We start from the raw sequence: 15,260 nt of genomic DNA, 5'->3' as shown, positions 1-15,260 counted from the left end.
GTGACAGAAGAGAAGCAAAGGCAGAAATATTGTCAAGAGGCCGCCCTTAACTTTTTGGAAGACGCCACCAACAATCTTCAGGAGCTTTTGGGGGGAGCCAGCTATAGATGGTCATACCAAAAAGCACACCCTCTCAGGACTCATTGCTCAGGCTCAGAGGGAATCCTTTCCCTAGGACTTCGGTGAGCAAGGTGATTTCACCCCTCAACATTCATCAAGAATGAAGAGTTTATCGCCTTTCATTGATCAAGAGGGCATTATCCATGCTCAAGGGCATTCGAGCAGGGCGCAAGTGGGCTACGACCAAAGGCACCCAATAATCCTTAGATCTCGTCACCCACTTACTAGGCTGATCCTCAGAGAGGAGCACACCAAAGACTACCACCCAGGAGTGAACCAAGATCTAGCAATGGTTCGTCAGAAATTCTGGGTTTTAAGGAGCTGTCAGGAAGGTACAGTTAGATTGCCATGTGTGCCAGAAATTAGAAGCCCGTCCTGCCCGTCAAGAAATGGCGGATCTTCCCACCGGGCGGTTTGCCATGGTCAAACCCCCGTTTTGGAACACATCAGTAGACCTCTCTGGCCCATTGGCGGTGTTGGTCTTGAGGAATAAGATCGAGAAGAGGTAGTGCGTGTTGTTTGCCTGTATGACCATTAGAGCAATCCACATTGAATTGGCTCCATCCCTCAGTACCCAGGATTTTCTAAACACCCTTTCCAATTTTGTCAACCTACACAGGAAACCGGACCTCCTGTATTGCGACAACGGAACCAATTTCATTGGTGCTCACAACCTGCTAGGTGAACTTGAGCGTGACGTGGCGGGCTCCAGCCAAGACTTGTAATCTCATCACATCAAATAGAAATTCCAGGTCCCAACCGCCCCACATTGGGAAGGGGTGCATGAATCCTTGGTAAAATCTGCGAAGAAGGCTATGATTTGAGTTCTGAAAGGGGATTAAGAAACTAGACGTCATCTCCAGACCATGAACTATGGTGGGTGTTCTGTGAAGTGACCGGCTTGTTGAATGCGCGTCCCCTCACTTATGAAGGTGTGGATGTGAGAGATGCATGAGCGTGGACCCCTAATCATTTTTTCTTAATGTAGGCCAATGCGACTGTTCCACCAGGCAAATGCCAGTCCATGGATCCCAAAAAACACTTCAACTATGTCCAGGGAGTGGTGGATAGGATTTGGACGAGATGGACAACTGAATGTCTACCCACTTCCACTCTTCTGACGCGAAACAAATGGTGGACAAGGATGGAAAATATCACAATTGGAATGGAAGTGCTCTTGTGGGAACCAATGAACCCCGATCTGTGTGGAAGGCTGGAACGGTGATCCTTGTCAATCCTGGTACTGATGGGTTAGTCCAAGCACTGACGGTCCTAAGACGGAAAGGAACTATCCAAAGACCAATTGGGATGGTCTGCCCTCTCACCCCCCTGAAAAGACTGCTCAAGGCGGGAGACCCGACATACGGTGGCGTAATGGAAGGAGAAATGGACAAAAGGTTGTTGACCACCCTGGACGATTCCGCATTATGTGGGCTCCCTGACAAAAAACCGGTAGAACAGAAGAGAGCAAGAGAGTGAAGAAATGTAAATCTAAATAGAAAGAAGTAAACGTGGGCTCGTGCCAAAAAAAAGAAATAACACAGTCCATTAGATGGGGGAAAAGAAATTCTCCAAACGAATATTTAAGAATTAACAATAATCACCTCCAAATGCGTGGTCGGTTTAGCCAGATGAGCTCCATTCTTTCGGCAAGTCATTTCTGCGTCAATCTTGGTTTGCTCTTGGTGGAATACTTTGATGCATTTATCTTGGAAAATAGCATAGCCTTCCGGACATCCAAAGATGGGCTCTTGGTGGCAAATATATCCATACGAACTCATTTGGGATGCTTGAACCATAATCTCTTGATGAAAGGTCACTAAACCTCCTTTAGCACGCTTCAGCCCAAATCCATAAGTTTTGGATTCTTCCAATGTGTCGGTCAGCAATGAATCCTTGGCGTCGCACAGACCCCTTGATTTTTCAAACGTAGTGGACAACCCCATTGAATAGCCCCGGCTTGACATTTGGATCAGCAATGTTGAAATAGATCAATTTCCATTTCTCGACGTGAAACCCTTTACGTTACCTGTCGGTGAGCTGATCGGTAGGGGCATGTCGGTTAGCTTGTGGGTCTTTCAGGAATCCAAAAACTCCGATCTGGAACACTTGGTCTACGGGGTAAAAGAAGTCGGCCAATTGCTGATTCAGCATTTCCATCTCCTGGCAACTTCGAAGAGCGACCAATGACCCTTGATCCTTTCCACATTGCACTAAAGACTGTGGTAAATTCCTGCAGTTCGGAAAGCGTAGTTTTATGGTGCTCATATAGTATTTCTTGTCTGTTTGCCCACTAACCTCTTTTTCTCATTTTGAGCCCCATACGAAACTACCTTCAAGCATTTCTGCACTTTGGAGTACCATGTGTAACCCTTGGAACACTTCGATAAGCACACGTAGCCAAACTGCTCCCCCAAATCAGCTGCCCGCCAAGAATAGTCTTCGTCACGTTGCATCAGAAGTGCGTTTAGGTGAGTGCAACCCGTGGACTTGCAAGCGTAGTCTGTTGGACAAAAAGGGCGGATTTCGGTGATGACGGCTCATGGCAATAGCAGGTATGACAAGCTTACTTGGAGTGTTGGCTTGCCATTGTGTATACTTATTGAACGGTTGGAAGTGAGTGGTCCAGTGCCATTGGCTCTGATTACTGAACCTTCCAGCGATCCAAAAGTAGTTCATGTTTCGAAAGTGCTCAAACTGGAGCCGTTTCTTTTCAATCAATTTAATTGCAGCGTCGCGAATAACGTCGTCAACGATAGCGATCAAATCTGCACCATCCTGATTGCAAGCCTCCACAGCCTCGTCAAAATTGACTGGAAACGTAGAGACCCTCATGCACATATCTCCTACCTAAAACACGTACATACATTTGATTATTTTTGAGATTTGTGATGTCGCCTCAAAGTTCTGGCTCATTTGAATTCCACTAACGTCATCATAGTGATCTCCACATCCGTTTTCTTCCGGGATTAGAAAGTCGGTGCAGGATCCTTTTATACCCACATTTGAATATGAAACATTCAGGGATGCCTCACTTGGTATGGGGCACCAATAATAACGATTCAGGGCAGAGGGAGTGGTTGCATGGCGGGTGCACGAATCATAATACCTAAAAGAGAAATCGCAGTAATCCCACTTGCCGAAAGTGAACAAATCCGAGAAGCAAGTCCAACCTTTTATTCATCAGGAAAGGCACGGAGCAATAGTGTCCCACGGCATTGTCATAGGCGATGGTTCGCTCATCACGGCACTTGTCCCATTTGCCTGGAACCATTTCTCCTCGATCATTCACTTCCGTAGCGCACCAAGGGAAGCCTTGGGTGTCTAATAAAGCAATAGAACATAAGATCAGTATATTCTTCTCGAGTGCTAAGGGTGGAATCATAAAGTACTCGATAAAAAGAACTTCAGTTTTAGAAACAATTCAGATAATGAAGTACTCTATGGTAGAAAGCCAAGTACAAATGAATTTGACCTATCTAGCCATGGGTCCCCTCCGATCCTGTTCTGCTCAACGCAAAAGGGTGCTAATAGATTCAGAGGTCAAGATTGGGATAACAACCTTCTAGCCCTCTATATGAAAACTAGGAGCATAAAGCTTTATCTGACTAGATTCTTTACATTTTATCGATGAATAAAATGTCGTCATCTTCATGACAAAAAAGCTGGATGAAGTTGACCGCCCAATGTTGTGAACGTTTTGTTACTTTAAAATTCTGACTAGTATGGCTTTTACTCGTTTGACCAGTATACATGAATGAGCTATGAGAACAAGCATGTGCTCAACTAATTCATGACACCCAATAAACCCCTATGAGTTATTCGTTTTCAGAAAGTAACCCTATCAACATAACCAAGTAGTCTCAGAGCCCATCAATATCATTAAGTTCCTTTGGTTTAAGCATTTGCAAAAGCTGCGAAAATATTTGCAACTCCATGGCTGCGAATATGACAATGGAATAAAGGAGTAACATATGGAGGCATTATGTGCACCTCACTTCTCAACAGAGGCAAAAAAGAAGAGGTTTTAGACCCTTTGCATAACATTAGAGGGCTGATTCATTTGTGTCAAACTACGAAAACCTAAGGTACAAAACATTAAGTCTTTCAGCTCATTCTTGCGATAACTTGATCAAAACCTGAGTTCTTTCTTTATACTTCATAAAAATGATCTTCATAAAAGTATATGTTTTTAGCCAAAAAAACTAACTTTTGAAATCGTAGGATAACAAAGTTTGACCTACAATCCTCAGTGACGAGCAAATTATTCGAAAATGAAATCTATTGATTTTTCTTTGTCTTCTAAACCTCTTCCGGTAAAGGTGTTAAAACAAATTACGTATGAAATTCCCATTGATCATGATTCTGCTTCCTCGCATCTACAAAAACTCTCGAAATTAAGGCAATGCTGCACTATTTTTTCCAAACTTCCAAAATAAAATGGTTGTGAAAGTGTTCTTGGTCTTCAAGTAACTTTTTAGCGTAACGATGTTCTCGACATTTTTTGAAGTATATGTGGTTACCTTTTAAAAGGAAGATTTTTTTTTCTTTTAAAACTAGATATTTGATAGAAATAGGATATTTTGAAAAAAAGAGCATTAGGCACTCCTTCCTCAAAGGAGAAAAAAAATGATATCTAAGTTCGACAAAATATGATTGATGAGAAAAGAGGAGATGGACAATACCTGAGAAAGCATTGCATTTTGCCTTTACTTGGCTTTCTTACCCATTTCAGTGGAGGCGTGAACAGATTGAGCACAACCCACGTGCCTGGTTGAGTTATAAATGAAGGGCAAGTGGCAAACTTGAATTGGGTCTGCTTCCAAAGTTTCAATCGGACGAGCCTCACAAATGTAGCCCAATTTGCCGTGACCTTCATTGGTCCCATTAAAGTAGCCTTGGCACGGAACATTTCTTAGCTTGCCAGTAACAGTCATTATTGCCACGCAAGCTTTAGTAGTATCTTCTTCTGGGAATCTGTCGTCCCATTCCATCATCGATTCCTGAACTTTGAATGGTACCATAGTTCCATCAGAATAGTAGAGCTTCACATGCCCTGATTCGAAATGCACCATCAATCCTAGTGCTACATGTGAAATGATCGTCGATTGAAACACCGTGAATTGTTCAACATTTTTCATGGTCTGCAAGGCTGATTTAGACCGGGGTTGGAGGAGGCGTCCACCGTCCAAAGAGCAAGAATCTTGAGCACGTTCAAAACTTGATGCCATTTTAGCTGGATGACTTGGAGAAAGCTTGTAGCAAGTTTGTGTTCCATACAGTCTTTGGTAACCAATGGGACAATTATTGACCGAGCAATCGGCGTTGCAATCGGCTTCCATGCCATCAATGTGATTGTGATCCCTATCAGTTTTGGTGCTTCACCAAGGTCTTCCGTTTTTCGACCCCAGAGTAATGCATTGATCGTACATCCGTCCCTTAAATCTGAACTAAACAAGCTTTTGTTGAGACGTGTGATGTAGTACATACAATACCTTCAGTGCGTGTGAGCTTTACCGAAAAGGAAAGGCACAAACCATTCCAGAGGTCGTGAAGCATTGAGATGATTGACAGAGACCGTAAGAAACGAACGAAGGATCTTCTTTGAAACAATTCACTCGGACTTGGTTCAAATGACCCCCACTCATTTGCAATTGTCCACAAGGGAGAGACATGGAAGTAGAACCAGAGCTTGTCGCTTCTCCGGTAACCGGATCAAATCTGCAAGAATGGATCTTTTAAATCAATCAATCTGCCAAAGCTGAACACCTGATTTAGCCATACTTGTTGACATGAACAAATGTATTGTTATCCACTTGAGTGGTGCCCAACCAATAGCGGGCCTAAAAAACGGACGATCAAAATGTGGTCTATTATTCATCACTCGTTAATGACGAAAGTGCTTAACACCGATGGTGTACATCAACACATTGGAACACAATCAGAGGGTTGCCTTACTTTAATATTGTGAATTTGGTGAGTTTCCTGAGTCTTAATCCAATCCGTTACGGCGTTTCGTTCCTCCACCGTTTGAAACACAGCCAGCCTTGTGCCCTCGGCTCGGCACATATCGTGCGCCATATGTATCGAATCAGAACTAGAGTGGATTGAAAATGCCTATCTTTAACCAATTGATTCATTTATATTTCAAATCGTTAACCACTCAGCCTGAAGAATTGAATATGGTTTTTTTACATTATCCTTTGGGAATTCTCCGCTAATGTTGAACTAACGTATAATTTCAACTGGGCTCAATTCACGAATGTGCGGCATTTTATGGTTGCCCTGTTTATTTTTGTTTCTTTTTGAAATAGAAAGCTATGATCATAGGGGTGAGAAACGTAGCTAATTTGGAACTTGTGTTCCTACAAGTTCCCAAATCTAAGAGTCTTCTCCTCGATCTGGTCAACATGAAGAAATTGTTGGCAAATTGCTTGAGGTTATTAATGCTAATGTGAAGCTTTCCATCAATATCAGATTCAAGTGGTCTTGGAGAGTAGGCTTCAATACATCAGAAAAGGAGAGCAAGACATGGCTAAGTGCCTTTGCAAAGCGTTTTGTTCTACCTGTAACTTCAGTTCTACGCCATGCAGCTTTTCGCTCTGTTGGGACATCTCCTCTCTAGTTCACCCTAGTAGTGTCAAACATTAGAACGTGGTCTCGACGTATGGCATTATGTCACGTCTTAGTTTGAAAAACGTATCGCTCTCCCCTTGATATTGGCTTGGCCCTTCTTCCGTGTGGGGCCTTTAGGCAGAAGGCTAAAAACACGTAACGAACAAAATATTTAGGCATCACGTACTCTTGGCAAGATTCAATGGATTTCTTTGGAATTATAAAGCTTCAATTTCATTTTCATTGAGTTGGGTATAAGGGTTGCAATCAGAAAAGGAGGGGTCACTTGAAACCATATTTTGACAAGAGACACTAACCATTATGCTCAAGGTCCCTACGAAAAGTAAACTGTTAAATGCAGTGAAACTTTTGAAACATGTTCAAATTGCTTTTTGAGGACCATGGGATGGGGAGTTCTGTAATGAGACTTAACACTCGACACGTGGGAAACTGGTACTTTGAACTAATCAAAAATATGCTTGGTCGGTGTTTCAAATTCGATCAGCAACTCAACTTATTTCTTTCGTGGCTTTCGATGTGATGTAAAGTTGAGTTATTGATGCTAAGATAAGGAGACAGGTCTCAATCATGATCAGGGTGGCGAGCTTTTCTTACAGGTTTTTCATTTCCGAGGCCAGTTATACTTCTTCAAAACAAGGGTTCATCTTTGAGGGTGATAGAAGTTGCATGCTTTCATGGCTCCTCTTTAACTAAGGAATTGTCAAGCACATCAACGCCAAACTGATCAAGTGTGTTCCTGAGGCCAAGGAATGGCTGTCCACTTTGCACTTTCACAAGGAGAAGTACCATTCGTCTTGAAACGAGTATTTTCTGGCCAAATGGTAAAAAAGACCCTTTAACCAGGGGGCAACATTCAAGTCTGGAGGAGTACTGTACTCCACTTGAAACAATGGCATATTCGATCATTTGACTGAGTACACTTTGCGGAACAAACCAACAAAAGTCTCCATTCTATACTTTCAAAGATATGGTCTAAGTACAAGGGCAAAGAGTGTTCAAATACGTCCTCCATGACACCTGTTAACAGTTTCTCAGACTGCAATTGTTCACATTGATGCTGACAAAGTTCTTCCCTTGCAATTCAATCTAAATGCTTAAATACATTCCTCCCTTGCTTTTAATATGGCCTTCTGTTTGTATTCAGAGATTAAAGTTGTTGTTTTAGAGACTATGTTTTGAAGATCTCATTTTCTTAAAGAGCGGGGAAACTTTTTATCGAAAGACTTATCACAGAACAGGAAGAAAAAGTTACAGAAAGACCAATTTTCCATTGTTCAATCACTGAGACAGTCTATCTATATTTTATAACCGAGTTCATGAATATGTTAAAATGATGTCTTTCTTTTCCAGTTAAATGCTAATTATTGGCCAGGATTGTTTTGATTTGAGTCGCTCATCAATGAAGCAACTTGCCAGGACTAGAGCCAGTATAATACTATTATAGTAGCTCTAGCCAGGACCAGTAACTTCTATACTTTCATAACAACCTCTGTTTTGCTCATCCTAATATATCTTTGCTTTTTTTGACAGTTAAAAAAGAACTCGTTTTCAAACAAACGGGTAATTTCCATTTGAACTACATTTCAAGGGATATAGCTCTTAAATAGTATGTAAGAGCTATAAGGTCTTTATGAAAGACTCACAAATAATCCCGAAAACATTCTTTGAACAGGAACAAAGGGCTGACCTCATGTATGATGGCGGTTGCCCCAAGGGCTCCGTAATCTTGAAGCACGAGCGTCCGGCCTCTGGAATCCACGTGTAGCCTTTAGGGCATGCAGGAGCCATAGGTGAGCACAGGTATGGTCTAGGTTGGTAGCAATCCACATTCATCCACTGGTAATCTAGAACCTTTGACGCTATGGCGCACTTGGCTTCCGAAAACGTCATATCAGGATAACCAGGGGCCCAATCCGACGTCATGGCAGTCAGCTCAGCCCCCTGAACGGTCATCCAAATGTCGGATGTCGAAGCAAGTTCCACACCAATCCAAATATCGTGACTGGTTGGGGTGTCAGACTGTGTTTTTGCAAACAGAGATGATTGGGTCATTGGTAATGGTATTCAAATGAGGGCATATTGTGAAAGAGGAGAGCTTACTTTGTGTCTGAGTGAGGCTCGGAAGGCTAGATTCTGATCCTGATCAGTAGGCACGTAGAGCATGTGATCCTTTTCGGAGCACTTTTTTTTGGCATCCCAATAAGTCTCACTTCTGAGGATGGTGTCTAGCTTCACGCACTCTTTGCCCAAGTAATTAAAACCACTTGGACATTCTTTGGTTTCTTTGCCGTCAAGGTCGCCTCCGAACAAGTTGGTGCTTCTCACCAAAGACCCGGGGAAGCAACGCACATTTCCAGTAATGGTATTATAGCAGTTCTAAAGATATATTAGTTAACAAATATGCAAGTTGGTTGTCAGTACTTTTGGGGAAGGGGAAGTCACTCCTAACTCACGTGTACGAATTCGATTGGATTATAACCGAAATCTTTGTCACCCGTCGAGTACATCTGGAAATATGCACCCTCGGATTCAGCAATAGCAAACGAGCTCATTACATTGAGACCGCTGAGAGAAGTGGGGAAATCGTGAGAATTAGCCGCCATGAATGGCCACAACAAACCAATAGGTTGGACTAAAAAACAAGGAAACAAGGCTCTCAAATATCTCAAACTGGCCCGTTCTGCCACTTCATGTCCAAGTTATACCATCCTTGAAACGGATGAACACGTTTGAAGCGTGAGAGCTGCTTCCAGCTTGGATCCTGTCAATGGTTGGAATGACATTTCCCGAATGTGTCGAATATACGGTTTGAACGTGATCGCCCTTGAAAAATACCTCCATGCGATCTCGTTCACAATTGACCTTGATCTCAAAGGCCTGGCCAACGTTTGAGTAAAACCGATGTGGCATTTCAAAGTCCATGTCATTGGCACCACTTCCCATGGTTCCACCGATAGTGAGCAAAAACCTCCGATTGTTCTCTTTAACTTGGACATAAAATGTCTTGGACCCTTGATACAAAGTAAAGCCGCGGGCCCCTGGATAAGAACAAGTGAGAATGATTTTCATGGGGGTCGGTTGACGCAGTCCAGATACAAAATCCTTTAAATGCTTACATGAGGATCCAATATTTTCTACCTTTGCTCGATAAACAATTTCACCACCTGGACAGATGACTTCTTTCTTGGAGAGCGAGTAAGATATTGTGGTTAGCACGCCGGCACTAGTCAAACCACTTGGGACAACTGAATCGAAAAGGGAGAGTAATCAAGTTAAACCTTCTTTCTTGAGTGAACGTAAGTCGTTATTTGAATAGACTGGACATAATAGACGAACCATGATCCAATGTGTAGTTCTGACCCATATAAGGGTGATAATTGTACGATTTGATGGCGCTCATGCCAATGAAATCGAGCCTCATGTTGATCTCCTGAGCGGCCTCCAAAACCTCGATTCTAATATGGCGGGTCATGATCGGAGTCGGAAGATTAATGGTATTCGATATTGTTGGTTTCATTTCAAGTGGAGTACTTTCGAACACTCTAAATACCTAGAGAAAGATGGTGTTAGCAATCACCATCGGCGATAATCCGAGAAATGAGTTGATACATTTTGTTATTGGAAAGACAATACAATTTCTCGTAAATTGAGAACACACAAAGTGGGCGTACCATTTGTGAATCTTTGTAAAACGTGACATATTGCAGATCTCCAGGATTCACAAAGTCCAGACGTGATGTTTTCATCTTAAATGACTTGATGTATTGTGCTTTTGTGGTCTCGATCAAGAGAGACTTGAGGACTGTCTTGTGAGGGAAGCGAATATCGAGGTATCGTTGGGCTTGGTAAGGATCATAGATAAGCCCGAGATGGTATGGACCGTTGCCAACGAGATCCAATGGTTTTGTTTTGAGATGGGGCGAATAGAACTCAGCTTGAGCATTAGTACCTAAAAACTCGTTGCCCCCTCCAATCGCTATCAAAAAGAAAAGATATTTCCTCGGTTATGCATATGATTAAGTAGTAAGGATATATAAACCACCTAGTTTGGACTTGCACAATCCGACTGTGGGTTGACAGGGTTCCATAATGTAGATAACGCTTCTTTTATTGATGGCTGCACATTTCTGCGACGACATGAGAAACGCAGATTCATCGGCTGTAAATCTCTCAGTCTGTGAATAATCCATGGTGACATGCATTATGCCTGTCCCTAAAGAATTGTCGGCGTGCAACATTCCTCGTTCATGAGATGCAAATTGATAACCAACATGACGGAAGTCCACGCCCTGGAATGCTTTTTGGACAAATACGGCCTCTTCCTCAGTGTCTGGCCACCAAAGGTACATTCCTTTCTCTGTGCAAGAATCAGCATTGGATTCAATACTCTGCTCAATGTCCAGTTGTTGGTAGCAATGATCGCCGAAGCGCTTTTGACCCATGGGACAAGTGGCCACAAAAAAGCTGAACGTGGCATCTCCGCCGCAGAATTGGTTGGAATCCCCAAGGCACGATTTGGAACACTTTTCCTCGGGCAAGGATGTGAGTTGTTCCAAAGGCATTCGACCAAAGCAATGGCACTCTTCGCCGTTGGTTAAGCCAGCAAACCTCGGTGGATCCAATGGGTTTTTCTTCATGCAAGATGTTAAGCACTTGGATGGTGTTTGATCAGAGGTCACGGATGGAGTGGAATCCAACGTTCCAGAAGATACATTGAAGCAACCAATTCGAATAGGCAAATCGATAACAAACTCCAACTGTGTGAGTTCGAAAGTCTGATTTGTAGCCATGGCCGTTGTCTGGACTTGGAATTGGACGTTGTCCACTTTCAGATGGGCTTCATCAAAGTATTCAAAATGGTCCTCGAAGTTATAGGTCTCTTCCTTTATGATCTCTTTTCCTTCTGATGAGCCCGCTTTGACCATCACTTTGCCTTCCACCCCTGGCCGTGGCTTGTAATTTTCGTGACTGCTAGATAGGATCCTGGTCCAAGTGCGGAAGAATCCTCCTGTTTCAGTAGTTCTCAAGTATTCCATGTCGATCCCTAGAGGCAGTCTGTCTTCACTCATTTGGGCTTGCAATTTGAACTGCGTCCCAGAGTCACAAAGAACGCGAAGCCAGTGAAAAAATCCATTGGCGATGAGCTCTCGGGTTCGGTAGCGACCACCGTTCTTGGCTATCATCCAACTACGGCATCCGTTGTCAATATCCCATCCGTCATTGTTTTGAGCCTCGATCCAATTATGGTTATCGAGGACATTTTCAGACGAGGTGGAACAATGTAGTATAAAAAGAGCCACATCTCCATCCACTTTCCTTGTAATCTCGTGCCAGGGATGCGGCTTCAGAGCTTTATGTGGCGTCAAAACACATTCCCTTGTGTCAAAGTCAAATTCGAACATGTCGCAAGCTGAAAGAAAGAAAAGGTCAAATTTTGCCTTGACCATCGATCTGCAAGTTAACATTTGTTAACATATCGGCGTCTAACGAAATTGCGAAAAGCTCAGCTTTATAGAGCAGGATCAGGGTTGGTCAAATCCCGTCAGTCTAACGAAAATCCCGTCCCGTGGGATTTTCGGACGGGTTTTCCTGATTTTCCGGGATTTCCGGGTTGTAAAGTGTGTGCGGGATTTCCAGGATAACCATTTTGTATGAACTATGTTGCCAGAAATTATGTAATGGCTCTGCCGCTGTCAGATCTTGAATTAAATTTTCTGTCATAGACCTAAAGCACTAAAGAACTGTCGTTGCCAAAGCATTGTCACACCCTCCATTGCAAAGAGGGAGGGATAGATTGATATATAATTGGTTGCTAACTTTCTCCTTCAGGTCTGCCATGCCGTCCAAATGCCTGTTTTTAAAGCTTGTACTGCTGAATTTGGGACTTGAATGAGCATCCGCTCACCACTTTGCTTAGTGGATTTTCATACCGGTTAACGTCCAAGCCTCTAACTCCGAGGCGCGAGCTTTAACAAACAGGCATCTGATCTATTTTTTAGTAAGGAGTTTTTTGAAGAGGTCTGAAATAAACCGAAAAGTGGAGACGTTTTAATGTGATAAATCTTGTACAAGATACCTGTTTCTTTAGCGTTAGCTCAAAAGACAAACTTCTCAAAAATCTTGGGAGTCCCGGGAAATTGACTTGGAAAATCTCTTCCCGGGATTAACAAGATTTACGGGTGGGAGGGATTTCCGGGATGATCCCGTGAGCAAACCGGATAAAGATGTTGAATAGCTTTCATCACAATTCCTAATTGGTCAAATCTGGCAAAGTACCTTGGCATTTCTTTCTTTACAAGCCAATTTTGAACTCTCTTTCCATTCCTCGTGCGTGATAAATTAAGTTCATGAGTGATAATAGTTGCAACTTCGGTCAAGTAGGCATGAGACATGTGAAGTAAAGGAAATTCAGTGAAAAGATGTAGTCCGGCACCCTGTTTTTGAGAATTTTGTTGAGGGAGAACATAGACAAGCATAACAGGCAACTCGCACCGTGATCCAATTGAATGTTCAACCATCGAGTGAAGTTGTGCTACAAAACGGACACAGTGCCATATTTGATGCAATCCTGTCACCTCACTAGCATCTTGCCCCAATATCGGAACAGTGTTTGTTTTCAACAAGCCAGCAAATTGAAATAGATTAAAACTTCAATATTTCCACAGTGCAGGGGTTGTCTATTGGGACATTGAAGCAGGAAAGGAAGATGACGTCACCATCAAATTTTGAGAGGTCACTCGTGCTTTTGAGGCTTAACAGTTCTTCGTCAAGGGATTAAATTAGAGTTCCAATTCATTTATTCATCAAAGGAATTATTTATGTAGCAATGCAACTTAATACACTGTCACAGTTTTACTTATTAACATGGCTAAAAATACTTTTTTAGAATAAAAGGCCGTTTTTGGACTTGGTTCTCCTACATTAGAATCTTCTATTTTTACCAAAGACTTTTTGAAGCCATATAAAAGCATTGGTCTAATATTGCGCATTGTTTTTTAGTGTCTCTACTTTTTCTGGCTTTGCCAGAATGCTATTCTCAAAAGAGGATAAGGAGCAAAAGAGGGGCTCTTTGGTCAATTTTTCCTTGAAGTTTTGAAGGCCTAGAACGTACGACCCCAAACAAATAAGAGAAAAAAATATCGACATTCCTTGAGACATACTTCAACAAATTATTCAATATATCTCGAGGCATGTAGCTTCTGCTTCTTCAAAAGCCAACGAGATGGTCAGTCCGATTAGGAGGCGTTTGACAACCTGGTGCCCAAAGGTTGTCATCGAGCTCTTTAACGCCTATTTACGCTCATCCTTGGGATATGGTTGTCCAACCTAAGGGAATGTCGGAAAGAAGTGGGCTTGGGTACGTTAAGCGTTTGGTAGTGAAAGTTCTCAGTGAGTCTTTACAGTCTCACCGGATAAAAATGAAATGTTGCGGTCGTTCAAATTACTTAAGGGTCACGTCAAAATGTTGGTGGAAAACAAGGAAAAAGGGCGTTTTCTTTTATGAAGGACAAAAAACTTCGCGAAACTAGTTCCTCGTTGGCCAAACATCTTTGGACCCCAGTTGCTCCTTGTGCTGCGAGACAAATCTCTTATCGGATTCGCACCATTCCAAGGCGGAACGCAATTCCACAAAGTGTATAATCAGAGACCTTTTGACATCATTTCGCTATTTACTCAACTCATGTTACTCGTCAAAAAGCTTACTCTCTCAAGGAGTTGAAGACATGGATCTCTTTCCCCAATCTTGACAAATGAAACTGACACATTCTCTTTCCTAAATGTTCCAGCAATTTGCTTCTTTTGTATCTTAGGACGGGTTAATTAATGTGTATAAACAAGAAGAAACCATAACGTGAAATCGGTAACAAAATTGTCATCAAGAAAAATATGCTTGGAAATAGTTCTTTACCGAGCTCCTTTTTTCTCCCAGTCATATTACCTGATCCAAAAAAGCACAACCTCGTGCACTCATCAAGAGAAACGTCAGTTTTGATTAACATGGCATATTTGTCAGTCAGCATTGTCTGGGTGATTTCGCTGTTTTCAATGTCGTCATAATTGCCCTGACGAAGGTTGATCGCATCTTGCTCAAACTTGTAACCATAGTGTTGGGTCCATCTGTTTGAAAAGGATAATAAACGGGTTGATTATAAGTAGTCATTAGCCAGTCATGTCCGTATCTTGAACTAATTAAATCGCGTTGTTAATATTTGATCAACAAAAGGAGGCATATCGGTGGTGTACGGGATTCGAGATTTGATAACTTCTATCTTGGTCCCACACTGACAATTTACCCATCATTGATGCCAAAGTTTCCTGGTTGATCAAATGATAAACTAAACATTTTCACAATGATTGAAATGTTTTTGAATTTTAAGTAACGGTGTAATTTGTAGGTTACCCTAAAAATTGAAGTGAGCCAATAACGCTACTCAAAACGAGAAGTACATTACGCAGAGATAGTTTTCTTTAAAAGTATGAGGGGTGTGGCTCAAAGTACATTT

At 42.3% G+C, this 15,260-nt stretch overlaps 2 protein-coding genes across 2 annotated transcripts in view; both read right to left on the bottom strand.

The window, feature by feature from the left end:
- Positions 1-10,365, bottom strand: part of LOC131891199 (uncharacterized) — a 35,318-nt gene extending 24,953 nt beyond the window's left edge. Inside the window, exons 1-16 of the mRNA XM_059240723.1 lie at positions 10,093-10,365; positions 9,873-10,001; positions 9,462-9,794; positions 9,210-9,388; positions 8,857-9,132; positions 8,444-8,775; positions 6,079-6,217; positions 5,905-5,963; positions 5,638-5,841; positions 4,847-5,499; positions 3,294-3,444; positions 3,052-3,229; positions 2,691-2,970; positions 2,419-2,623; positions 2,150-2,353; positions 1,725-2,079 (exon numbers count right to left, since the gene is read on the bottom strand). Coding sequence (XP_059096706.1) covers positions 1,725-2,079; positions 2,150-2,353; positions 2,419-2,623; positions 2,691-2,970; positions 3,052-3,229; positions 3,294-3,444; positions 4,847-5,499; positions 5,638-5,841; positions 5,905-5,963; positions 6,079-6,217; positions 8,444-8,775; positions 8,857-9,132; positions 9,210-9,388; positions 9,462-9,794; positions 9,873-10,001; positions 10,093-10,273 — 3,858 coding nt within the window. The 5' untranslated portion in view covers positions 10,274-10,365. The remainder of the gene's footprint in view (positions 1-1,724; positions 2,080-2,149; positions 2,354-2,418; positions 2,624-2,690; positions 2,971-3,051; positions 3,230-3,293; positions 3,445-4,846; positions 5,500-5,637; positions 5,842-5,904; positions 5,964-6,078; positions 6,218-8,443; positions 8,776-8,856; positions 9,133-9,209; positions 9,389-9,461; positions 9,795-9,872; positions 10,002-10,092) is intronic.
- Positions 10,366-10,592: 227 nt separating this feature from the next.
- LOC131890106 (uncharacterized) lies at positions 10,593-15,045 on the bottom strand. The gene is made up of 2 exons (XM_059239385.1): positions 14,696-15,045; positions 10,593-12,166 (listed from the first exon to the last, which is right to left on the bottom strand). Exons 1-2 carry the CDS (start codon positions 14,775-14,777, stop codon positions 10,773-10,775), a joined length of 1,476 nt encoding a protein of 491 aa, XP_059095368.1. The 5' UTR covers positions 14,778-15,045; the 3' UTR covers positions 10,593-10,772.
- Positions 15,046-15,260: the final 215 nt, after the last annotated feature.

Source organism: Tigriopus californicus, chromosome 11 (genome assembly GCF_007210705.1).
Source record: "Tigriopus californicus strain San Diego chromosome 11, Tcal_SD_v2.1, whole genome shotgun sequence".
In the NCBI taxonomy this organism is placed as follows: Eukaryota; Metazoa; Arthropoda; class Copepoda; order Harpacticoida; family Harpacticidae; genus Tigriopus; species Tigriopus californicus.
The sequence above is the reverse complement of the archived record's forward strand: the minus strand, read 5'-3'. Positions and strand labels throughout refer to the sequence as shown.